At 48.8% G+C, this 25,451-nt stretch overlaps 3 protein-coding genes across 7 annotated transcripts in view; 1 reads left to right on the plus strand and 2 right to left on the minus strand.

The window, feature by feature from the left end:
* Window positions 1-6,282, minus strand: part of Ippk (inositol-pentakisphosphate 2-kinase) — a 44,958-nt gene extending 38,676 nt beyond the window's left edge. Inside the window, exon 1 of one of the 5 annotated variants that reach the window (XR_010058860.1) lies at window positions 410-4,318. Coding sequence is in view for 3 of the 5 variants with exons in the window: in NM_001008556.2 (NP_001008556.2) it covers window positions 410-490 (81 nt within the window). In the remaining 2 variants the exon portion in view is untranslated. Of the gene's footprint in view, window positions 1-409 lie in introns of all 5 variants that reach the window. The other 4 variants (NM_001008556.2, XM_039095656.2, XM_008771535.4 and 1 more) reach the window with 4 other exon arrangements.
* A 7,351-nt stretch (window positions 6,283-13,633) lies between these two features.
* Rps12l8 (ribosomal protein S12 like 8) lies at window positions 13,634-14,172 on the plus strand. The gene has a single exon (XM_039096238.2). It carries the CDS (start codon window positions 13,733-13,735, stop codon window positions 14,054-14,056), a length of 324 nt encoding a protein of 107 aa, XP_038952166.1. The 5' UTR covers window positions 13,634-13,732; the 3' UTR covers window positions 14,057-14,172.
* Bicd2 (BICD cargo adaptor 2) overlaps window positions 13,645-25,451 on the minus strand; it is a 62,413-nt gene continuing 50,606 nt past the window's right edge. The window contains exon 8 of the transcript XR_010058861.1: window positions 13,645-25,417. The gene's annotated coding sequence lies outside the window, so the exon portion shown is untranslated. The remainder of the gene's footprint in view (window positions 25,418-25,451) is intronic.

Raw genomic sequence — 25,451 nt, forward strand, 5'->3', positions numbered from 1 at the left:
AGCACTCTGGGAACTTTCCCCGGTGCTGCCCAGGCCCTAGTCCAAGCTCAGCCTCTGGCCCGCCGTGGCCTGGCAGTAAGTGAGCATCCCGGCGGAGGCTGCACAGCGTAAGGCCACGCGGCACCCACGGGGCGTGAGGAAGGAGTACTGAGGGGACAGAGAACCGAGCCCTGTGGGGAAGAGTACTGAGGGGACAGAGAACCCAGAAGGGACACTAAGAGGAAGGAGTAGCCAACGGAGCTAGGAGTGCCGGGGATGAGTATAGAGCTGAGGAGGGTATTGTGGGGGTACCAGGGAGCCACCTGAGCGGAAGCACGAGGAGTCACGACCCGGACTGGAAGGTACTAGGCACAGGGCTGCGGGAGTCGTCGGGTGAGGCCCGGAGCTGCGCCGCCCGCCAGTCGCTCACCTGCGCGTGGGCCACCACAAGGCTCTTGTTGCCTTCGCCATGGTAACTCCATTCATTCTCGTCCATTTTCCCCTCTTCCATGCCCCGGCGCCCTGGAACTTCGCGGGCCGGGACGCTGGGACGAGAGCTGGAGGCGCCCGCCTCGCTGGGCTCCCGCCGCAGCAGTCTGAAGAAAAGCGCCTGTCAGCTGCCGCCTGCGCTCTCAGCCGCGGCAACTTGCAGTCTAGGAGCGCCGGAAGCCACGCCCCCGGCGGCCGCCATTCCCAGAACGGTCAACTTCCGGGTCCCGCCCACCTTACCGTCGACCTCCAGGGCGGTAGATGAGCTGGAAGCCATATTATGTGCTGGCAGAGTGACTCACTTCCGAAACGAGCACTTGGGAACCGGAAGGGAGGTTTCCGGATCTGGTCCCGGACCTTGAGGCCGGCGGCTTCCTGGCGCCCGTGTCCGATACTCTCTCCCTCGCGCGGTCTTAGGACCACTGCTGAATCGTTGTAGGACTGCAGTAAGGCGCAGGGCGACCCTGAGCCTTCGCTTACATCTGTAGAATGGGATGCACCGTCACTGGCCTCGCTCCGGCAAAGAGAGCCTATGGGTGGTGTTCACACCGGGAAACGTGGCGAGGTCACCTCACCTGGGAGTTTTTGCCCCGAGACGTCCAGGAATGCTGATGGGGCAATAAACTCCCCCACAGAAAGCAATGGCCTCAGTTTATCCTTTTATGTGGGGAGAATGGCACTGCCTGATAGATCTTAAGGATTATATGAGGATCTTTTTGCTCTTAAAACTTTAGGTGAACATGATGATGCTCACCTCTAATCCCTGGATTCTGGATGTGAAAGCAAGAGATTTCTATGAGTTCGAGACCAGCCAGGGTTACTTAGTGAGATCCCATCTCAAACATAATTTTCATATTTGTGTTAAACTGGCTACATCACTGAATATTGCGTTAACTGGTGTATGTGAAGAAAATCCAGCTTAATGCAGGTATTATGGGTTTTGTGTTAATTCTTCCACTGGGCAAAAAACTGTTCACTCTAAATAGGACACCAACAACAGACCACAGAAATTAATATACCCAATTATAGCTTGGTGAACCAATGAATTTACAGGTCATGCTTAGGGGAGCATGGGTGAAGAGTTATTTATATTAGTGTGGAGGACCTCAAACCAGCTGCACTGCAAAAAGAAAAAGAAAAAAAAAAGTCACATCCTAGCACAGATCTATTCCTCTTCTAAAAGCTGAATGGCTTTCTCCGTCAGCTAGTCTGCCTTAGGTACCCCTGAACACCCATGCAGCTGAGGAGGCTGCTTTGATTAAGATGATAAAGGCTGTATTTTGCTCTGAAGATGGACACGCGGCACTCTGGTCTTTCTCAGGCTTGCTTTCCACCACCGCCCCTTCTGCTGCTGTACTCTCTGAGCACTGAAGGAAGTGATAAGAGATGTTTGGTTATTGTCTTTCCTTTTGGCTGAGCAGTGGCCCGCTATGCCATAGCAACGGCCACTTTATTCTCTGTGACGTCCACTCACGGGCAGTTAAAGGATTCTCTGGACAGGTGACACTAACAGCACAAGTCACCTGTGGGCATTCACATACATGTTCAGCAGAAAACCTGACAGGCGCATATCCACTTGACTACATTAGAAGTTCCACACAAGGGCCCTATGAGCTCCCCAGGTACAAGCTTTTAGCTTACAATACCAACATGAGACCCTTTCCTATGGAGGAATACTTGAAGACAATCAGAAGACGAGTCGTATGGTTGTACATTAACACTGGTGTCCATAGATTAGCAGGACCATTTGTGATTATTCTCCCTGAGCGGCCTACACAGCACCTTCTGGAACTTCCAAACACCGGTCTGCAAGAAGGACACTTTCAGGTCAGTCCGTTTGAGGTCTGTGTGTCCTGGAGTCAGCATGTGAGGTCCTCAATAACAGCATTTTACCATCTAGTTCCTATGTGCAACCAGCAGCGCTGACCATAGCCTGCGTTGTTTTAGGGTGTTAGGGATCTCCCTGGCTAACAATCAAAGAAAAGTAGTTCACCCCTGTGACTTTTTTTTTTCAAATCCTATTTTTAATGGTGGTTCTTGGATGCTTTATCCTCCCTTGCAGCCCACCACCCACCAGAAGTAGTGAAAAAGAAAGGATACAGGGAGTGGATCTGGTTAGAAAGGTTCTTTGGAGCAACTCCCATCCCTGTTGCCTGGAAATCGGCAGTTCAGCAGCGGTTTGATCCAATCGCAAACACTTTGCACCTACACTAGCAGTCCAGTTCGGTAGAGTCGGGATAGCAAACACAAATGAGCAGCGGTGGCATGGCCTAGTAGAGACAGCCAGGCCTCAGCCTCAGCACAAGTCAGTAGGAGGGACCTGCTATTCCTCTCTCAGCAAATAGAAGATCAGCAAAGACAGGATACCAACAAGTGTTCAGCTATGGAAGCAAGCCACGCTCCCAGCCTCCGTCACCATCTGTTGAGTTCTGTTTATATTCCCTCTAAACATCACATGTCCTCTGTGTGTGCATCTGTCTCAGCTGACATTGCTCTGCATGTCGGTCTTGGAAGTCCTTGGAAGTGGCAGGAAGCCGCAGCACACCTCTTTATGGAGTCCTGACAAATGGAGCCAACTATGCAATGGAAGGCAGACCAACCAATACATGTGTGTCATTGACGAAGAATCCTTCATCGTGCACGTGCTTGCTTTAGCAGAACATCCTTTCACCTGTGTCTGCTTCAGGAAAACATTCCTTCGTTTGCCCCAGCAAAACACCATCCAACACAACTGACTTTCCAAAGAACCTTTAAGTTTCCACTTCACACCCCTGACACTGAGATTTTCATTCAGTAGCTTTATGGATTCTGGGAGTGTCTTTTTTCCATCCATACTGGCTAAAGAGGGGATAATTGTCAGCCGCTGGGCTGACTGGTTTTCAGGGATTACTGGTTTCATTTAGTCCTTCCTTTACCCCTTTGTGAACTATTACTCAGACTTAAAAGCCTCTGGAGACCACAAGCACTGAATTTAGCTATTTTTTTTCCCTCTAGAAACTCCCCTCATAAAGATCATGACCCATCATGGGGACTTACCCGTCCCAAGGCCGCTACTGAATTACCTCCCTTTCCTCACAAATCTGTTTTAAAGTTTACAGGTGCAGGCAGTTGTAGGATTTTCTTAATCACCATGCGGTGTATCTGCACGCCATTTGACCATAAAACTCAGAACTTCACAGCTGTAAATGGTCTTGCACCCTGTGCAGGTTGACGTCCCACTCTTGGTCCTTAAGTGCATGTGCGCACCCCTCCAGATGCTTTTCTAACCGTAAGGTAGTCAGAGGTGAGAGTTATCTAGTAAAAACCTTCTCATAGATGGCGGGTAGACCTCCGAAGAACCACTAAGAAAGTGCCAGCTGCCTTAGAACACAGCAGCTAAAGGAATACTTAGGAAAAGGGGGGCAGAGGAGGTAGTTCAGTAGGTGGAGTCCTAGTCTGGCATGCACAATCAGTAGCACCGTATAAGCCAGACGTGGTGGTACACTCCTGTATTTCCAGCACTCAGAAGCAGGAGGCAGAATGATCAAAGCTTCAAGGTCATCCTTGGCTAGTTAGAGGCCAGACTGGGATACATGGGGTCATGTCTCAAAACCAAAAATGTGCCGAGCAATTGGTGGAGCACTGCTTTAATCCCAGCACTCAGGAGGTAGAGGCAGATCTCTGTGAGCTCAAAGCCAGTCTGGTCTACAGGAAAGCTAGGAATGTTAAAACAGAGAAACCCTGCCTGGAGAAACCAAAAAGAAAAAAACAAAGGTTAGCAAGCAAGGTCCAACACGGAATGAGAGATCCCAACCATCTCTAGCCACTGTTTTCTTTTCTTTTTTTCGGAGCTGGGGACCAAGCCCAGGGCCTTGCGCTTCCTAGGCAAGCGCTCTACCACTGAGCTAAATCCCCAACCCCTAGCCACTGTTTTCAAAAGAACAGGTTGGACACAATGATGTGACTGCAAGGCACTACCTGTTTAGCTCTCTGTAATCCAGTTTTTATCTATGAGCCACCCTGTTTCCTCATCCTGGGGTGCTGCCAAAGGCCACTGTACTTCTTCTCACACCTAAGAGCTCAAAGGAGCCAGCTCACACTAATTGCCTTGGTCTGGCACCAAGGAGGAGTGGGCTATGCCTCATTTACTATGTCCACCAGCTCCCTGGGTCTGACAGGCTCTGGGCAGGCTGCTGCCTCTCCATTATCCATCCCTGGCTGCTGGAAGGGCATGGCTGGGCAAACAATCTCCACCCACACAACACCTTCAGGAAAGAAATGTGCACCAAGAGGGGATAATTGTCAGCCGCTGGGCTAACTGGTTTTCAGGGAAACTGCTTTCATTTAGTCCTTCCTTTACGCCTTTGTGAACTACTACTCAGACTTAAAAGCCTTTGAAGACCACAAGCAACAAATTTAGCTATTTTTTCCCCCTAGAAACTCCCCTCATAAAGATCATGACCCATCATGGGGCGCAAGGCCGCTGCTGAATTACCTCCCTTAAGCTCTCTGGTGAACATGGTCCTATCTGGTCTGGTGAACTGGGTAGGGGTCACCCGTCTCTGTCCTGTCCAGTTCCCTTGATATCCTTTCTACCACACCTCTCCCCATACCGATCACTACTCAACTCTTCCCACTGGGCTCCAACTGTGGGGTTCCTTCCAGAAGGAGCTAATTAGCAGATTTGGCTTACAGTCTCCTTTCCTTACATTCCCCCAGCTGTAAGAAACACATCCTCTCCTTTAGCCAATCTACCTACAAAAACAGAGGCTAACATGATGTCTTTTTGTCAGCGTCCGTTCTTCGTGCAGACACGTTTTCTGGGCATAGACTGAGCCTCAGTCACATGCCTTATCGCCTGTAGCCAGGGGAGCATAGCTTTGCCGTGGTTTCCTTAGAAAACATCCCATACACGCCACTCTGAAGATCTGAAACATGTTTCCTGTTTGCTAGTCACTTCTGAGATCTTGGAGACCCCTAATGGCCAACATGTCAAGAACATGTCAAGGACATAAGGCATTCAGGAAGGTGGCGCCACCAAGATTTGCCCCGTGAGCTGACTTTCCATCCTGGCTTTCCCTCTCGAAAGCCAGCCCAGCCTCCTTTGCTTGTCTTATCACCACAGTGGGAACAATGCAAATGCAACTGCACCAGGGAAACTATTCCTCACCTCATGGAGGGCAGCCACTGCGGCGACTTGCCCTGGGCAGGCAATGTGCCACTTCACACAGCTTCTCTTCAGTTGTCACCCTGCAGCAAGGCCTGTGTAACTGCTCCCCAAAGCTCACCCTTGGTTCTGTCCTATCTCTGTCTGTTGACCAAATGCTTCGGACTTTTTCTGAGGAAGACAAGAACAAACGTCCATTCATCCCAGATAGACCAGCAGCAACTGACCAAAGGATCCCTTTGGTGCTAAACATCTAGTACCGTGATTACTGGACTTGCAAGAGCCTGGGTGACTCTCACACAGATGCACCACTATAAAAGTTCCACCCCTGACATGGCTAGTGGCTTCCTAAAAGCTGCACGGATGGAGTCCAGCTCCCATTAACCTGTCCATATTCTCCCCAGACTATTTACAGCTAGAATTATAACGGAGTGGTATGCAGGAAGGAGTGGCTATAATCTCAGGGGAGGGTCTAATGGCCCTCCCCCATACCCTACTCCTATGAGTAAATGTCCACTGGCCCGGTCTTCTTACAGTCTCATGCAGGTAGTCAAACTGTTCTGATGAAGGTGTGAGCACCCACGTCATGCCAGGAGGGCTGTGTGCCACACATCGATTCATAAAAGAAAAAAGAACCCCAAGAATGGCTGGCCCGGGGGCTGGGGATTTAGCTCAGTGGTAGAGCGCTTGCCTAGGAAGCGCAAGGCCCTGGGTTCGGTCCCCAGCTCTGGAAAAAAAAAAAAAAAAAAAAAGAATGGCTGGCCCAAAGACCCCTTTGCTACTGGCTGTTCTGAGGACAGCAGTGAGTCAGGAAACTGATTCTGAGCGTCTCGTTCCAGAATACTAGGACCCCAGCCCACCCCCACCCCAGGGAAGGTGGCAGAAGGTTGCTCTGAAGAGTTGGGAAATGAAGGTAGAAAGACCCACTCCTACAAGTGAGCATTCCCCTAAAAGAGAAGAGGCATTCACAGGACATCGAGAAAACGGTTCACGGAGTCAAGGCTGCCCCATGACTGAGACTGAGTTCCCAGCTCCATGTAAAAGGAGCATGGTGTGTGTCAGAAGCAGTATTTTCTGTGTGCTGCCCTGAGACATTTCCCTGAAGAAACCTCACAGCTGAGAACACTGTCTTGATCCCTCCCCCCAGTGAGAATTATGACCAATAGGACTTAAAATTGCAGTGTATGCTTATGATAAAATCGGATTCTGTTTTCGTTGTGATAGCTTTTAAGGTCTCCATAGACAAAGCGTCTAGAGAAACCTTCTCCTCACCTTGATACATTACTGGATACAGGGCTAGAGACTCATGGAGAGAAATGTGGCGGGGTATGAGAGGGCCTCACAGAGTAGAACTGTCCTGAAGGGGCTGCGAGAAGGGCAGGCAAGGCTGAAGAGCAGCATATCAGCAAAGGCACAGAGTACAAAGTCATTTCCCATGGCCTGGCCATACCTTCTCCTCTCCCTCCCCTTCTCACTCCTCCTCTCCCTCCCCCTCCCACTCCTCCTCTCCCTCCCCCCTACTCCTCCTGACACTGACAATTTTGTATAGAGAAAGCACCCTTCCTCTCCTCAGCCTCTGGAGTCTGAATAGACCCCAGCCCTACTCTCGAGATGGATCTTATGATACTGACCAGAATAATCGAGAATTACATTCCTTGAGAGTAAACACAGCTGCCTCCCCCAACCCATTTGATTCAGGAGGCACTGGGCGGGGTGGAGGTGGTGGTCCAGGCTCATCTCCTGAAGCTCACTGCTGTAGCTTGCACTGAAGAAAGAAGCATTCAGTGAGGCAATAAGACACCGTGGGTCACAGGAGCAAAGGGGAAGCAGCTGTGGAATTGCAAGGATTCGTAGGCCATCACCAAGTTACTTACAGCTTCCTAGTGGGTGAGCACAGCGGTATAATCTATATAACCCCTGCATTTGAGAAGTGGAGGCAGGAAGATCCAGAGTTCAAGGCCAGCCTCGGCTATCCAGTGAGACCCTGTCTTGAACTGAGTTCTGCCTACTCACAAAAGACAAACTTCCTGAGTTCCAGTCACTGGCAGAGCATGTTGGGATGGGCTGGACCACCTCTCTCGGTGTGCTTGGTAGTGTCGGAGTTAAAAGTGTCCGTCATCAGAGGGGAGTAGCACAGACTGTTTTGCACCCCCACAATTCACATGTTGGGGCCCTTATATGTGATACTATTTGGCAAAGGGTCCTTTGGAAGTCATGAGGGTAGAGCCCTACAAGATGAGATTGTGTTCTTAAGAACATCCATCTCACTCTAGTACGTGAGGACACAGCAAGAAGGCAGCTGGCTCCGTAGAGCCCAGCCATTCAACGCCCTGATTACAGAATCAGCTGGAGGAAACACCCGGATAAGCCAGCAGGCCTGAGGTGTGGTATAGGCTGACTATATATGGTAGTATACACTGAGTATTGCACCACAAATAGCCATGTGGCTGGATTTGTTGACCTCTTCCCAATAAGCCCTGCTTGTATCCATAACACTGTTTAGTAGCATTCTCCATTTTTACCTTAAAAGAAATGGCAGAGGAGAGGGAGAAGGGAAGAGAAAAGTTAACAAGCACTGAGATCTTCCCAGGCACCCTGAAACACCATGAGGGGCAGGGCACAATGAATAGCAGAACTTCTGTGTACAAGTGAAAGGCCCCCGGGGTTGGATCCCAGCACTGCAAAACCAGAAGGGGCAGGAGGAGAAGAAAGAAGACACTGATAGGAAAAAAGAAAGATCTAGAGTTCAGCTAGCAGCAATGCACTAATGGAAGTTTTTAGTTTTGGCAACGTGGACCGTGGTTTTGAAATATTCTCTTTGGGGAAGCTGTGCGAGCATTTAGGAACTGCACGCGGTCTTTCTATTCATTTTTTCCCTGTATTTTTTACTTTTGGGAGAGGGGAGTACATAGATGCTGCAGTACATGTGTGCAAGTCAGAGGATTGGCTGTGAGTTTGTTCTCTCTCTGTACCCTGCAGGGCCCAGGGAGTCGGTCTCAGGCTTTGCCAGCAAATGCCTTCACCTGCTGAGCTGAGCCTCCTTGACAGCCCTACATTTTGGTAAATCTAAAATAATCCCAAAATAAAATTTTCATTTACAAAAACAAAGCATGAATTGTTCAGCTTCTTTCAGAGTCAATATTTTAACATGTAAAGTGGGGGCCACAGAGACGTCTCGGGGTCAATGAGCACTCACTGCTCCACAACAAGGAGGGCCACCCGCAGTTTCGCTTCCAACACCCAGGTAACAAGCCGGATGCTCTTGCAAATACCCATAACCGCGGCTGTAAGATGGTGGATCACTGGGGTTTTCCTGCTTTCTCAGAAGCTTAAATACGAGCCCCGGGGTTCAGAGAGAGCCTGCCTCAGAAAAACAGGCAGAGGGCGGAAGAACAGGGTGCAGGACACACGTACTTAGCTGGCACGTGCAAACATGATCCCCACAGACACGCGGGCACACACTTGACACAGAGTGAAGCATCTTTTCTAATATGTCAAGGTGGCAAAATAAAAACTTCTTTTCTTGCAGTGCTGACTGAGCCCAGGGCTTCACTCAGGATAGACAAGTACCCCTGTCATCAGCTCACAGCCCAGCCCATGAGAACAATCTTCCAAGGCTTTTTTGCCATACGTGGTAGACAGACACAGATAGCACACGTTCACATGCTCTGAATGAGGGAGGAGAATGGTACCCCTGGAGGCCATTTGGGAACTAAGACTGGAGAAGCTGGGGGTGGGGAGATGGCTCAGTGGTTAAGGACACTTCTTGCTCTTACAGAGGACCTGGGACCTGTTCCCAGCACCCCCGTCAGAAACACTCACAACCATTTGTAACTCTGGCTTTAATGCTGTGGCTCTCAACCTTCCTAATATGTCGAACCTTTAGTACAGTTCCTCATGTTGTGGTGACCCCCAGTCATAAAATTATTTTTGCTGCCTCTTCCTGACTGTCATAACTATAACCACAAGGGGGTTGCTGCCCATAGGTTGAGAACCCTTATTCTAATGGATCTGCTGCCCCTTCTGGCCTCTGAGGGCACCTTGCACATAGGTGGTGCACAGACATGTACATATTACACTTTAAAATAGTGTGTTAACAAACTGATAACACTTAACAGACTTATCACTTCCTCGCCTAGAAATACAGCCTATGAAATTCTCAAATGCTCAGATATGAAATGAGTATTCAAACAAAAGCTGAGATGCTGCTGAGAGGACATGGCTCTCAGTCTGGGACACTTCCGTGCAGCATCAGGATGTCATTAGTTCACCCTAGTGTGAGACCTAGGGCAGGGACTGGCACTTAGTGTTCTTTCAAATTCACAGTGAGCATCACAGTCGCTCTTAAGAAAACCAAGTGAGGGTCTTAGGGTTACTATTGCTATGATGAAATACCATGACCAAAGACACTTGGGAGGGGGAGACTATTTGGATCGAATTCCACATCACAGTTCATCATCAAAGGAAGTCAGGACAGGAACTCAAGCAGGGAAGAAACCTGGAGGCAGGAGGGGATGAAGACGCCAGAGGGCAATGCTGCTTACCGGCTCCTCCTTACTTACTTACTGGCTTTCTTATGGAATCCAGGACCACCAAACCAGGGGTAACACACCCACAATGGGCTGAGTCCTCCCCCATTAATCAAAGATGAATAAAAAATACCCTACAGGCTTGTAGGGTCTATGGAGACATTTTAATTGCGGATCCCTCCATACCAATGCGTCTAGCTGTGTCAAGGTGACATAAAACAAGCCAACACAGAGAGTGTTAAGCATTCTATTTGACCTGAAAAGTGCCAGACTCTATGGTTAAGTGAAACAAATATTTGAGTGAAAGTGTGACTTCAGGTATGTGTGCATGAGTGCACACAGCTAGAACTAGATAGGAAATTCAGTTTCCCTTATAGGCCCTCCTTCACAGAACACATGCGTGTACCTCCCCTTTCCATGTCCAGTGTTGAGGATCCACTCCAGTGCCTAACGTGGACTAGGCAGATGTTCTACCACTGAGTTATACCCACAGCCCTATGTACCATACCTGTAATAAAGCTTCATAGGTTGGGTGTGGTGGCCCGCATCTGTAACGTACCTTGGAGAAAGGAAGTAGGAGGATCCCGGATTCAGCGTCATTCTCAGTTTCCTGGTAACTTCGAGGTCAGTCTGGGCTGCAAGAGATATTTTCTCAAAACTGGGGGAAAAGAGGTAGAGAGAAGAGGGGTCTGCAGATGAAAGTTCTATAGCTATAATGTTTACTCCCTCCAAACTCATGTTCAAGTTTAGTAGCCATTGTAACTGGACCTTTAAGAAGTTATTAGGTACTGGGTGCTCTGAGGCCATTACAAAGAATAGAAAGATGGATGGGTCAGAAAGGGGAACTATCAGAAGTTCAAGTTCACTTTAACTATATAGCGAATTCAAAGCCAGCCTGAGACACATGAGCCCCTACTCCCACAAGAGAGAGAGAGAGAGAGAGAGAGAGAGAGAGAGAGAGAGAGAGAGAGAATGTGAACACTAGTCTAGGGTACTAACTGAATGCAACTACTTATATCAAAAATTATACCATAACACAAATAACCAAATATTTCTATATACTGTTATATTTCTGGAAAGGCCCCCAGTAAGTTGGGACAGCTTTACATCCTAGTAGTAAATGAGGTGTGTGATGGTTTGAATAGCTATGGCCCCCACAGACTTGTCGGAGTAGATGTGGCCTTGTTGGAGAAAGTGTATCACTGTGGAGGTGGGGCCTTGAGGTCTCCCATGCTTAAGCTATGCCCAGTGTGGCTCACAGTCTCTCCTGCTGCTGTCTGTGGATCAGGATGTAAAAGTCTTGGCTCCATCTCCAGCATTATGTCCGCCTGGATGCCGCCATGCTTCTTGTGGGGCAGGTGGACCACGCCATGAGCCAAAACAACTGGTAAGGTTGAAACAGTTTCAAATCCCCGGTAAATCTCGTAATGGAGAATGGTAGGTGTTAGAATCAGCTCCCGGCTACACTCTACCTGTGTTGAAGCATGTGACCCTGATACCCTGCTAAGAGGACCATGACAACTGGTCGCATAGCAAGAAAACCTAGAGTCCTCCATGCTAATGAGGTATCTAGATGGGCCCGAGTGAGCTTCCCTTCCTGAACATCTCTTCCTGCGAAAGGTATTTAATCCTTAATTCCCCCTGAGTAAGACGTTTACATTCACGACACATGAACAACACAGTTTGGACAAACAATAACTGTTTCCTTCATCAAGGATGGTTGGGAGAGGGGAGTGGGGAAGGGAAAGACTTCGACATAAAGAGCTGAGCCTGAATCTGCTGTAGAAGGCCTCTCTTCCAGTCCCTCCACACTTTTGGCACTCATTGGGAGCCAAGTCAGATTCTGCCCCGTCCCAGGCTCAATGGGGGCCCTCAAAGCCCCATTCTCAACTCCTCGCTGTCCCCAGTGGCATCTGGCTGCCCCTGGGATGTAGAAAGAAATCAGCACAGAGAACTATGCCAAGCCAGGACTAACACAGAGGTAGTGGGTGGGAAAGTCACCGAGCTGTAATCGACAGACTGTATGTCAGTGTGGATGCTGGCCGCTGAAAGACCTGGGGTTGGGCCAGGGGGTGACAGACGGACTGCTCCCCTTCTGTGGCTCACCTACTAGAGAAAGACTCCTGGCCCTGGACGGGGTGGAGAAGGAGCCATTATGAAAAGGGAAGCTGTGTTCTTCTGGAAGCCTTGCCTTCCAGGGGCCTCTTCAGAGCAACCCATCTGACTGGGAGGAGGCAAACTGCCTGGGTCCACCCTGTCTGAGTGGGGGGAGAACTGAAAAGTACAGCGAGAAGCTGGGAAGATAGCTCAGCAGTGTGAGTTCAACACTCACACCAAAGGGGGGCCGGGGAGAGACACTGGCCAGACTGGACGGTGTCTGGACAAAGACTCCAGAGCCCTGGGGGTACAGGAAAGACAGCTGCTAACTCCAGAACTCCAGAAGACCTCCCCTCCGAGACCCTTCGCACCCATAAGGGCCCCATCACTGAAATCCCGTTTACCTACTGTCATGACTGGATTTTAACAACAAATTATATATCGTGATAAAAGGCCAAACCCAGCTTTAAATCTTTTTTTTTCTTTTTTTTCAGAGCTGGGAACCGAACCCAGGGCCTTGCGCTCACTAGGCAAGAGCTCTACCGCTGAGCTAAATCCCCAACCCCAGAGCTAAATCCCCAACCCCCAAACCCAGCTTTAAAGAAATAGCAAACATCAGACTCAAATATGGTCAGGATGTTGGACTTCCCAGACCAGGAGCTTGAACTATGAACAATCTTCTGGAGGTGTCGAAAGTTCTGGGCAGTGTAAGCAGAGAGAGGCACAAGTCCTTTGTGTCTTTGGTTGGTGTGGTTTGAGGTATAGTCTTCCTCTGTAGCCCAGGCTGGCCTGGAATCCAGTGATCCTCCTGCCTTACTCTCCTGCTTATAGAAATTACAGATATGAAGGACCAGGTCCAATGGACAAACCTCAGAAATTCTCCTTTATTTGTTAACACTTATTTATTCACCTTGTAGGGGAGAAGGGCACACACCACAGCCCATGGGTGGAGGTCAGGGGACAGTTTATGGGAGTTGGTCCTCTCCTTCTACCCCGTAGATTCTGAGGCTCGAACTGAAGTCGTCAGACTTGGTAACCAAATACCTTTACCTGATGAGCCTTCTCACTGCGCCAGCCTTTGTCCACACCCACCTTGCCTTTTTTAATTTCTTTGAAACAAAGTCTTACCATGTGTATCTCTGCTTGGCCTGGAGCTCTATCTGCAGACTCCAAGATCTGCCTGTCTCTGTGTCCTGAGTGCTGAGATCAAAGGTGTACACCACCACACCCAGCCCACAAATAACTTTTTTTTTAGTCTTTTTTTTTTTTTCGGAGCTGGGGACCGAACCCAGGGCCTTGCGCTTCCTAGGCAAGCGCTCTACCACTGAGCTAAATCCCCAACCCCCAAATAACTTTTTAAATAAGGCATCGATGGTACAATCTATGGAAGAGATCATTAGAAAGCTAGAGTTTTTCCCCTGCCGCCGCCAAGTTCCGCGGAGGCGGAAGCTCGGGTGCGTTCAAGATTCGGCGTCACCCGTAATCCACCGCCATGGCCGAGGAAGGCATAGCTGCTGGAGGTGTAATGGACGTCAACACTGCTCTACAAGAGGTGCTGAAGACCGCCCTCATCCACGATGGCCTAGCACGTGGCATACGCGAAGCTGCCAAAGCCTTAGACAAGCGCCAAGCCCATCTCTGCGTGCTTGCATCCAACTGTGATGAGCCCATGTATGTCAAGCTGGTGGAGGCGCTCTGTGCCGAGCACCAGATCAACCTGATAAAGGTTGATGACAACAAGAAACTAGGGGAATGGGTAGGCCTCTGTAAAATCGATCGAGAGGGGAAGCCACGGAAAGTGGTTGGTTGCAGTTGAGTTGTAGTTAAGGACTATGGCAAAGAATCTCAGGCCAAGGATGTTATCGAGGAGTACTTCAAATGCAAGAAATGAATAAATAAAATTTTGGCTCAAAAAAAAAAAAAAGAAAGAAAGCTAGAGTTTAAATAGTTTGTCTTGCAGTGGACACTGTCAAAAGAACAAGAAAAACCACAGGAGGGGGGGGGACTCTATTTGTAAAAGACACATCTGATTCAGCTGCTATCTGAATTATACAAAGAACTCTTAAAACTTAGCAGTAAAACCACCAGAGACACAGAGAAGTTTCTTACAAAAGTATATGTGATCTCGCTACTTGACCAGTTACTATGCTTCTTGGTATTTAAAAAAATGACAGTGGTTCTCAACTTTCCTAACACAGTTAACACCCTTGAACACAGTTCCTCATGTTGTGGGACCCTCAACCATGATACTATTTTTGCTGCTAGTTCATAACTGGAATTTTGCCACAGTCATGAATTATAATGTAAATATGTTTTCTGGTGGTCTTAGGTGACTCATGTGAAAGGGTCCAGCAGAGGAGTCATGACCCACAGGCTGAGAACCACTGCTTTATGTCCTCAACTGGACATGTTGAGAGTATTCCTCTAGTCCCAGCATTTGGAGGGCAGAGACAGGTGGATTTCTGTGAGTTTGAGGCCGGCCTGGTCTACAGCGTGAGTTCCAGGATAGACTTTTACACAAAGAAACCCTGTCTCAAAAAACCAAGAACAAAACTCTGTCCTTTCAAAAACCTGCATATAGATATTAGTATCAGCTTCATCCATAACTGTCCCGAATTTGGAGGACATCAGTGTCCTTCAGTAGGGGAGCTCAGTATCAGATCTGGACACATCCATACAGAGCTGTCAGCTGGTGTGAAAAGAGTCAAGTGTCCCAAAGCCCAAGAAGACACAAAGGGGATGAGTTCAGAAACCAGCCTGAGAAGACAGTAAGTACATTGTGAGCTCAGTTCCACTACATGGGAAAAGGTAAAATTATGGACCCAATACAGAGATCAGGGACTAGGAGGGTGGAGGCAGGGCCTGCTGCATATTACAACAACAGACACATTGCACGATGCATTTTTTCCAAACCTATACACTATAAAATTTGACCTGGGGCTTTTGCCTCTACACTGTGTCCCTCCCACACCCGCTGACTCCCTCCAAACCCTTTGTCCTAACCCACACCTTTCTTTTGTGACTAGTTTAACCAGGGTTGTTTGTGTGACTGGAGCTTGGTGGAGTCACAAGTGGGCGTGAAATTTAAACAATGAGTCTCTCTGACCCCACCTGCAGGTGACAACAACGGTGGTCCTCCCTGACCCCACCAGCCTCCAACGGTCCTGTAGGACCACATGAGCCCCTTCCCTACCCGTGATTGACTCTCATGAGAACTGTCGTGGTTAGCTTGTCAACTTGACACAGCCTAATGGAAAGGAAATCTAAAAGAATGGCTGCCTAGATCAGGTTGGCTGGTTGTCAGGGATTGTCTTGCTAACTGATGTGGAAAGGTCCAGCCCACTGTGGGCCACTGTTCCCTGGGGTTGGCCCTGGACTGTGAATGGGAAAAGCTGAACACATACACCTATGTGTTCATTCTTTGTTCTGCTAAGACTACAATGTGACCAGCCCACCTCAACTTCCCCTCAGTGATTGACTACATCTGGAATTGTGAGCTAAACCAATCCATTTCTCTCCTAAGGCGCTTTTCATGAGGTTGTCAACTGGGAAGGAAAACTAGGGCAAAAAATGATCTGTCCTTTCTGTTGATAGTTGATACAACCCTAAAGCTTCCTTCCCCATCTGTCCCTTTGTATGTCTGTCCGTGTATGTGTATGGAGGCCAGAGATAGGTATCAAATGATTTCCTCTATCGGTTTCTACCTTTTATTTTTTGGGACAAGGTCTTTAACTGAACTTCTTTCACTTCATTATTCTGGCTAGATGGTGGGCAGAGATAGGAGAGTCCAAAGGCTGGCTAGCCTGGTGAACACAGCAGGCAACAAGAGATCCTGTCTCAAACCAGAAAGAAGGCAAACGCTGACATTTGAGGTGGTCCTCTGACCTCCCCACACAATCTGCGGCATTCGTATGCCCTGCTCACATACATGAACATACATGCACACATGCACAAGAGTGCTCGAAGATTAAAATAAATTAAATATTAATCAAGACAAGCAGAAGAATGCATTGCAATGGTGTCACCAGTTTTAACACTGAAAGGACAAACCCCATTTGTCTCTTGAGGACCAGGCCTGATTTCAAAAATGGTCCTAAGGCACCGGCTTTGGGAACAGACCATAAGTCCCAGAAGTAGGTCACAAGGCACCAGCTCCCAGAATAGACGATAAAATGCAGAACAAGATCATAAACCCCCCTCCCAAAGAAAAGCCTGGGGATATATCTCAGAACGGACCGTCTGCCCCGGATGGCCCTATTTCATCATATGAATGAATGTTCGTGACATAGGAATGTAGAACACTGATCACCTATGACCCCCCCCCAGCACACACCAATGAAATTTTAGATTACCTAATCCTTCTAGAGAGTCCCCCTGGTTCCCTGTGAGAAGGCCTGAGTGAAATAAACACTCGTTTTTGTTTTTTTTTTTTTTCATAATATCAGAGTCTGTGGTCTTCCGTGAGTTTTGGACCCTTATAACACATGTGCTTGATACTTTAGATGAAGAATCACAGAACGTAAGCTGACAGCAGAAAAGCTAACAAAACACTGGAGAACATTTCCACACTGGGATGGCCCCACTCACACTGGACTAACCCTGCAAACATCACATGTGATGTCCGTGGACATGAAGTCAGGGGAACTACACGGGGCCACTGATAAATTCACGACAGGGGAACAGATACACAGGGAACTTGGTTTCTATGGTTCCACATCTCAATATTAAAAACAAAAAATGACATCTAGGATGCCGCTCAGTGATAGGGTGCGTCCATCAAGCCCTGGGTCCCACATCCAGAACCACTACAAAACATAAACTACAAAAAACTGCAAAATGAATGGGGCGGGCGGCTGGGTGGATGGTAAACAGAAGAATGGATGGAGGAAGCTGAACTCTCACCTTGGGGCATGAATGCCTACACACATGCTTTGCTGGTGTCCAGAGGAGGATGGTCGTGTCCACATGGTCCTTCAGTCCTGGCTACAGCTGCTAACAGGACATTTAAGAGTGCTTATGTCTCAGCAAACAAAAAAGTGACACCTGACAGGAGGAATTCAGGAAGCAGGAACCCTGTCAGGGAAGACCAGTAGGGGACTGGGAGGTAGATGTCTACCAAGAATAGGACTCTGAAAGTCAGAAACAGAGGCCATTTTTAAAATACTTTATTTTTCTTTGTGTAATGCACATGCCCATAGAAACCAAAAACCAGAATGTCTGATTCTTGGTTTCTAATGTTTTACTTCTTACATATCAAAAGTTAAAAGCAGTTGTGAGCTACCCCACTTAGGTGCTGGGAAATCAAATTCTGGTCCTCTGGAGGAGCTGCAAGATACAGCGGCATCATGGGCTGGGGTGGGGTCGAGCCTTGAAGAGGATCCTGAGACACCGGGCAAATCCTTTCACTTGACTAAAAGGACCTTGTACCTCTCTTCCCCAGGGAACAGGAAGAGAGGGGAGGAAGCACAAGACTCCTGTTCAGGGAGGAACTTATGAAAGGCAGGTAGGTGTAGTCCAGCCACCTACACATGTGGATGAGGGAGGGGCCCAGTCTTTGGGACAATCGATGGGAACAGTGGCAACGAATCTCAACAGACCGGAAGTTCCCTGCGTCACTCAGTTATGCAAGTGCTGTGGGCAGAGTGACAAAGAGCAGGAGTATGCGGCAGGGCAGGCTTGGCCAGCACCAACCACACCCCTTTATACTTCAGAGAGGACCCAGGCATTTGTGAGAGTATCTGTGTTTGTGAGAGGATCCGCGTTTGTGAGAGGATCTGCGTGTGCAGAGGAATGGTGGCACCTACAACCCCCAGGCCACCGAGAAGTGGTTTTCAAACCCTAAAAACAGTTGCCCAAAGGTGGGCAGATAAGCAGGAGCCACTTTACAGCAAAGAACACAGGGCTACGAGATGCCTTCAGGCTGGGACTAAGGGGGACAAGGAGGCAAAAATATCTAGAGACTAGAATTGAGCCAACTGCCCCCAGGCACGTCTGGCTCCAGAAAGAGGATCCTTCTGCAGGACCAAACTAAGTCCCTCAGCACGGAAGATAAAGGCTGTGCAGAGGGAAGTTAGGAGGTGGCCAGGTTTAGGGCTGCTCAGGAGGGGGCCTCGCTATCCAGACTTTGAGGATGTCTAGGATCTGAGGAGATCCCATTCCCCATGGACAACTCAGGCCAGACACTAACCTCTGCCTCTCCCAGTGTGTCCACCTCAGGTTAGCAACACGTAGAGCCAGCAAAGCCACTTACAATGAACACTGATGACTCAGGGGCTTCAAGTTGACAGTCAGCAAACTATCAGAAAACTAATTAGGAAGCAATTAACCCATCTGGCATGGGGTTGCATCTGGCATGCTTGCAATCTCAGCTCTTGGGAGGTGTAGGCAGGCCAGCCTCAGCTGATAGCAAATTAAGGCTCCCTGGCCTACAGGACAGTCAGACTCAAGAAAAGGAAATGAGTATCAGTCCACTGTAGAGGGCGACATAGTTTTGGCTGATTGAAGACTCGATTATGTATCGCTTTGATAAGAAAAAAGCAAAGCATAAATAGTTCGCAATGAGTTTTAGTTATTTCTCCCAGCAAGCTGGGAGGAAGGTTTATTTAGCTCACAGTCTGAGGGACTACACTGCAGCACACAGGCGCTTGAGGCCAGATTGCATTTGTCGTCAGGAAGCAATGAGCAATGAATGCTGGCACTGGGCATGTTTGTGCTTTTTGTTCAGTTCTAGACCTTACCTCAGGGAATGGTGCCGTCCACGGTGGGTGGATCCTCCTCCCTCAACCTAGTCTAGACAATTCCTCACAGGCATGCTGAGAGAGTTGTCTCCAATGTTATTCTAGGTCATGTCAACTTGCAATCAACACAAAGCCATCCCGTGGTGAGAAAATACATTCTCTCACTGTTACTTTGTTTTACATTGTCTGAGACAGGATCCTGCTGAGTAGCCCTTGGCTAGCCTGGAACTGTCAGCAATCCTCCTGCCTCTGCTTCCCAAGAGTTGGGTTAACAGTCGTGGGCCACCATGGCCAGATCCCTCAGATACTGTAAAGAGGCAGTTCAATAGGGTAATCTTTCTGGGAGACAACATGGTAATATCTATTAAAGAGGGTGTGTGAGGAGTTTTGGGGTGTAGTTCAATAGTGGGGCTCTTGACCTATCTTGCTTACCATGTTCAAGGCACTGGGTTTGATCCCTACTATGATAAAAAATAAACCAATCAAGCAAGCAAATGCCTTTTCACACAATCTGTCCTGGACACACCTTTGAATTGAGATAAATCTTACCCCAACCTTAGGCCAGAGCTTCTCTGTCTCAATACTCCTGACGTTTGGACTAGAGACTTGTGGTTTCGTAGGATGGGGTGAGGGTTATTTTAATGTGTCACTTGACTAGGTTAGGAGGTGTCTATGAGGTACTTCTAGATGAGCTGGTGTCTAAACAGGCAATGACTTGTACTGTCTGTCCAGGCTGCTGTAACAAACAGTGCAGATTAGGGGCGGGGCTCATAAACAAAGTTGATTTCTCATAATTCAGGGGGCTGACGTCCAAGATTGAGGAAGATCTGCTGGACAGGGCTCCCCACAGACTGCACCTACTGTGTGCTCACACATGACCCAAAGGGTGAGTAGGATCCCTTATGTTTTCTTAAGGACGCTGGTTTGGTTGGGAGGCTCTCAGCCGACTACCTGATCCCTTCTCCACAGGTTCCCATTGTGGGGCAGGGCTTGACCACATACACATAGGAGGTACCAACATTCAGACTATAGATTCATAAAGCTACATGGAGGGGCTTCGACCATCAGTCAGTCTAAAGGCTGGAAAGGGACCTAAGTCTGAGAAAACGATTAGCACTGCCTTCTCAAAGCTTTCCTGCCCTAGGGCTTAAACGGAAATACCTCTCAGGAGCTCACAGCCTTTGGACTGGACACACCTTCAGGTTTCTCGCTGCTGTCGCCTCTGACCTGTCAGCCCCCACAGACACAACGAGCCACTTCCTGACAAGAAGCCTTATCCCCTATATACAGTACAAAGAACAGATGAGTGACAGATGTCCCTGGCATTCACCCACTAGATACCAGCAGCCACCCCCGTTCCAGTTGTGACAACTGAAATTGTATACCTCCTCTTCCAGCAAGGGAAATTCAATTCCCAGGGCACGTAGCAAAGAGCAGGGGCACAGTGCCCAGAGCAGGGAAGCCAAGGAGCTACAATGACAGTGAGGGTCAGAAGGACAGAGGCCAATGAGAAGAGATGAAGAAAAAGACTTTTGGTGAGGAGCAAACACAAAGACCCTGAGGTAGGGATATTCTTGACCCCTAGAGCTGCACACAGGGCCATGGAAGGTCGGGAGGAGAGATGGGCACTTCAATGGGAAATGGTTGATGGGTTCTACAGAAGAATGTTTGTTCGTGAACATAGGGTGTGGGGCAGTGGGCCGTGCCAGGAAACTTGGTAAGGCCGAGTGGGTTCAGAAACCCTGGTACCCTCATACCTGAGGTACAGTAGGTGTGTCACATACTCCTGACCAGGTTCCTGTCCTGGAACACGTGAAGAACACTGGACAATCAGTCACATAGGGGGAGATGTCCCTCCACATGCAGATGAGGCATCCCTAACATCTCAGACCAAGCCGATAGGAAGCATCTGCTTTTAGACCCCTACCCACCCCAAAATGTGTGTAAGACCTTGTCCACGAGGAATAAAGCATGAGAGTGGCTTTATCAAAGATTGACAGGGAGCATCTGTCATGGAAGGACGGAAGAAAATCCTCTCCAGAAGCTGTCACCTGCATGGAGAGGTGTTTTGCCTGTGTGGATAGATGTACACCACCTGCAAGCCTCGGGAGGCCAGAGAGGACACTGGATCCCCAGATCTGGAATCACAGACTCGGTACTATGAACTGACCGACCTAGGCTCTGCTGGAGCTGCAGACGCTCTGAGCCACTGAGCCACCTCTTCTCCTTTCTCCTATTTGGCCTTTGTGGGCGTTTGCATGCTTGTGGAAGCTAAGCGTGTAGCATACACCCTTAATCCCAGCACTCAGGAAGCAGGGACAGGTGGATCTCCATGTGTTCAAGGCCAGCTTGGTCTACATAGTGAATTCCAGATCAGCCAAGGTTAGTGAAACTTTGTTTAAAAAAAAAAAAAGAATAAATAGGTGGGAAACGATTGAGAAAGCTAACCAATGTCTAACACACACACACACACACACACACACACATACACACGCACAAACGCACACACGCACACACGCATGCACACACACACTCCTGCCTCAGCCTCTTATTGTTGGGACAGTTTTGCACAGTTACCCTTCTTCAGAGCAGTCAGAAAGCCAGCTACGGCCTCACAGCCCCTCCTATTAGGAGACAGCACGCTGCCTTTCCTTTTTTAAGGCGTCTGAAAAACCAGAGAGGTGACTAACAGAGGCTTTCAGTGCTGTGTCATCTGGCGCCACTGGTCCTGAGTCAGACGCATGTCTCTATCTAGGAACAGAGCCCTCACCTCTGTGCTGGTCAGCTTCCCCTGCTGTGACGGGATCCCTGAGGCAGTCCCGTTTCTAGAGAGGAAAGGTTTTGCATCAGTTCGGTTCCTGCTCACTTGTTCTTGCTGCTCTGAGCCTGCAGACACAGCACATGCTGATCGTACGAGGTGGTAAACTGTTTGCCTTGTGGCACCTAGAAGCAGAAGAGTCCGAACTCTACCGTCGCCCCAGAGAGATACCCTCAATGACCTCACTTCCTCTTACTAGGCCCTATGTATTTTATTTGAAAGTTTCCTACATCCAGGCTAGACTCAAACTCCCTGTATAGTTGAGGATTGCCCTGAATTTCTGATCCTCTTCCAACCCTTCCCCGGAGTGTGCACCACAGCATCCAGTTACTGTGGGCTGGAGATTGGACCCAGCTAGGCACACTAGGCATAGGAGTGTCATTTCTTGGCTGCAGCTACCACCCGTTAAAGGTTCCATCTCCCAATAAAGGCTATCTTATCAAACCTTTAATGTGGGCTTTGAGGGACATTCCAAATAGAAATGAGAAAGTTCAGACTTTTCAGTTAGGTCTCAGGGTACATAAAGCAGACCAGGCCTGCAGAGTGCCCTCTAGTCACAGTGAGGCAAAAGAATGATGTCTGACTTCAGGCCATCCCCCTGGCATCTCCACTGGCTCTCAATTCTGTGTCTTTTGTTTGAGTTATGATGAGCCTGAGAAAATTCACAATCTCCAGCCCCAGTAGGAATCCCTCACAAGGGGGAATACTTCTGTATGGGGCTGGGCAGTGGGGAGTCTTAGATTTTTTGGCCTCTTGGGACTTGAAACAGTCCACGTGCTGACACCTGCACGACTGGGGCACCTGGAGGAAATGGTGGGCTGGGAGCCCCTTCCACACGGGCTGCTGAAAACCCTAAGGAAGAAGCAGCATGGGCTTGTGCCGTTCTCTAAGACCAGCAGGTTAGTGGGGCCTTTCAAGCCTGGGGTCTATGATCCCAGGAGACCTGCAGGTTACAATCCTGCACATGGTGCTCGTACGAATGTGGTGCTCACAAACAATTCCGACGCTTCCCTGGGAGCCCACAAGACAGCACTCATCGTATCCCCCTGGATGTCATACCAGCTCATTAGCCTTAGCCAAACCAGAGTCTTTCTCCCCTGGCCATAACCCACACCACCGTGGCATTTTCTGAGAAGCTGACAAGGGATTGACAAAGTCCCTGGATGAGAGCAGCATTTTGTTTTATGGGTGGAGAGAAAGAGGCTTTCTGTCTTTGTGGATGGTGCGATGGGTCAAGGAGAGCCAGCGAGAGCTCCTGAAGCCAGGTCACAACCTCGGCTCTGAGGATGGAGCTACACGGAGAGGAGACAGAGGACAGAAGAGTAGGCTTGGTGGTGCTTATCTGTGCACGTAGCAGGTTGAGACGGGAGGACTGAGTTCCAGGCCAGCCTCGACTACCTAGCAAGATCCTATCTAAAAATGAAAAGTCATGTGATAGTGAGCTTTTGGTTAAAGTTACAAAATGTCTCAGGTAATTAAAAAGGGTTCAAGATTTTACAAGTTTTAGCTCATGTCTTGTGTCTTCTGCTTTTCTGTCTGCCGTGAGGTGGAACATCATGGCCAGAGCAGAGAGTGAGGTAAAACTGCTTACCTCATCAGTCAGGGAACAAAAAGCCAAGATGAAAGGACAGTGTTGTCATGGTCCCCTGCTTGTCGCCACAGTCACCGGTGGGGACATATCAGATGACTCAAAATCCACTCACAAGACCCCAGTTCACAAAGGCTCTACACCCTGTGACTTTGGGACACACACACACACACACACACACACACACACACACACACACACACACAGCAGCCAAAGCCTGACCAAGCTCTTCTCGGTGCCTAGGTGCCTTCCCACAGTTCAGAAGCAACAGGAGTCATCATAGAAACCAGCTTCCAGCTGTTTACAAAAGCACTATAACCACCACAGAGGAACCCTCGTGCCTCCCCCTAATGTAAAACTAGCATTATCTGAATCAAGCTGTGGAAACCACTCAGTACTCCAGGTCAGAAGAAGACCAAGGAGGAAGCCAGATCCCAGGCAGCCCCCAGTGAGAAAGGCCAATAACCTGGACTTCTGAGGGGCCGGGGGAGGGGGGGCTTAGCACAGGAGGAAGACGTCCATTGTGATACTTTCTCAAAGCCCCCACTGTGGAGGGTCTGATCTGAGGGCCAGGATGTAGCGTTGGCCTGCAGTTGGAGCTGAAGGAGACTTCTAGCCTGTCTCCAGTTTCACAAGTTCCGACAAGCAAGCTTTGGGCTTCAGTAAGAAGCTCGTGGAACCAATGGGAACAGCTTGTTCTAGGGTCATTTTAAACTTCTAGCATTTCATCACAGAAGCGCACCCCAGTGAGCTTGCATGGTCACCGGCGAGCTCATAAGCAAGTAGATTTTCTTGTTAGAATAAATAATGGTCTAAGTCTTTGAGTAGATTTTCTCTTTTATTGCTTTTGAGTGGAATTCTGGGGGTAAGCTGGATTTGGAATGCACATCTTGTTTGTTATTCAAGACACAGAGGTAGATGGATTACTAAGAGTCCTAGGCCAGCCTGAGCTACATAAATAGCAGATTTGTATGTATCTCAAAGAAAGGAAGGAAGAAAGAAAAGAAGGAAGGAAGGAAAGGAGGGAGGGAGGGAGGGAGGGAGGGAGGGAGGGAGGGAGGGAGGAAGGAAAAGCCTAGCTGGTTGTGATGGTACATGCCTGTAATTTCAGCGCTGGGAAGACAGAAGCAGGAGAATCAGAAGTCCAAAGTCACCTTGGCTACATACTGAGCCCGAAGCCAGCCCGGGCTACTTTAGAACCTGTTTCAAAAAAAAAAAAAAATTATAGACATAGAAACTTCTGGGTCTTTTTTTTACTGTGTATGCATGACACATGCACTTGATGTGTTGGTGGACAGGTACTTTTCGGCAGTGCACCTAGGGGTCTAAAGACAACTTTGAGAGTGCATGCATGTGTCTGGCGTTTATATGTTTGGTATGTGTATATGTGTACCTGGTGACGGTGTGTGATGTGTGTATGCGGTGCACATGTGTGTGGTGGGTGTCTGTTTTGCTTTGATAATGTCATTTAGGTACTTATGTTTTGAATTGCATTTTCTTCCTGACAGATTTACTCAAGAATCTCACCCAACTTTAAATCGGGTTGTTTGTGAGATCCTGATTAACCAAATGGACAAGGTCCAGAAAGACCATCTATAAAAATGGAACTTTGACCCCACCCACAGCGACCTGAACAGGAAGGCAACCCTTATCTGTAGAAACCAGCCAAGGAGGGCAGCTGTGTGGGCAGCCTACAGGAAGCAGGACGCTATCTCTAGGGACTCCTGGGAAGCTAAATATTAACCTCTAGAACAATCAGTCCCAAACACCAGGACCTGATCAATAGCCTGCTTCCAACTTAGGACCAACCAGAAAGCCAAATACACTCCCGTCTCTAATCCAACCTCCCTAACCACAGCCTCCAAGCCATTGCCCTCCCACCAGCAAGCCTCCTCCTCTCCTTTGCCTTCCAGTCTTTGTTCAGTGCAAGGGCCCTCCCCCTGAGGGGAGGTTCTGAGCGGCAGTCTCTGCTCTTCACAGTCTGCAGTCTTCAACACCTTCATCTTACTGTTGACCTAGAGAGTCAAGATGGCTCTGCGGGGAAAGGCACTTGGTATCAAACCTGATG

Source organism: Rattus norvegicus, chromosome 17 (assembly GCF_036323735.1).
Source record: "Rattus norvegicus strain BN/NHsdMcwi chromosome 17, GRCr8, whole genome shotgun sequence".
NCBI classification, from domain to species: Eukaryota; Metazoa; Chordata; class Mammalia; order Rodentia; family Muridae; genus Rattus; species Rattus norvegicus.

Coding starts and splice junctions, on each gene's coding strand:
- Rps12l8 (XM_039096238.2), top strand. CDS start 13,733: ATGGCCGAGGAAGGCATAGCTGCTGGAGGTGTAATGGACGTCAACACT.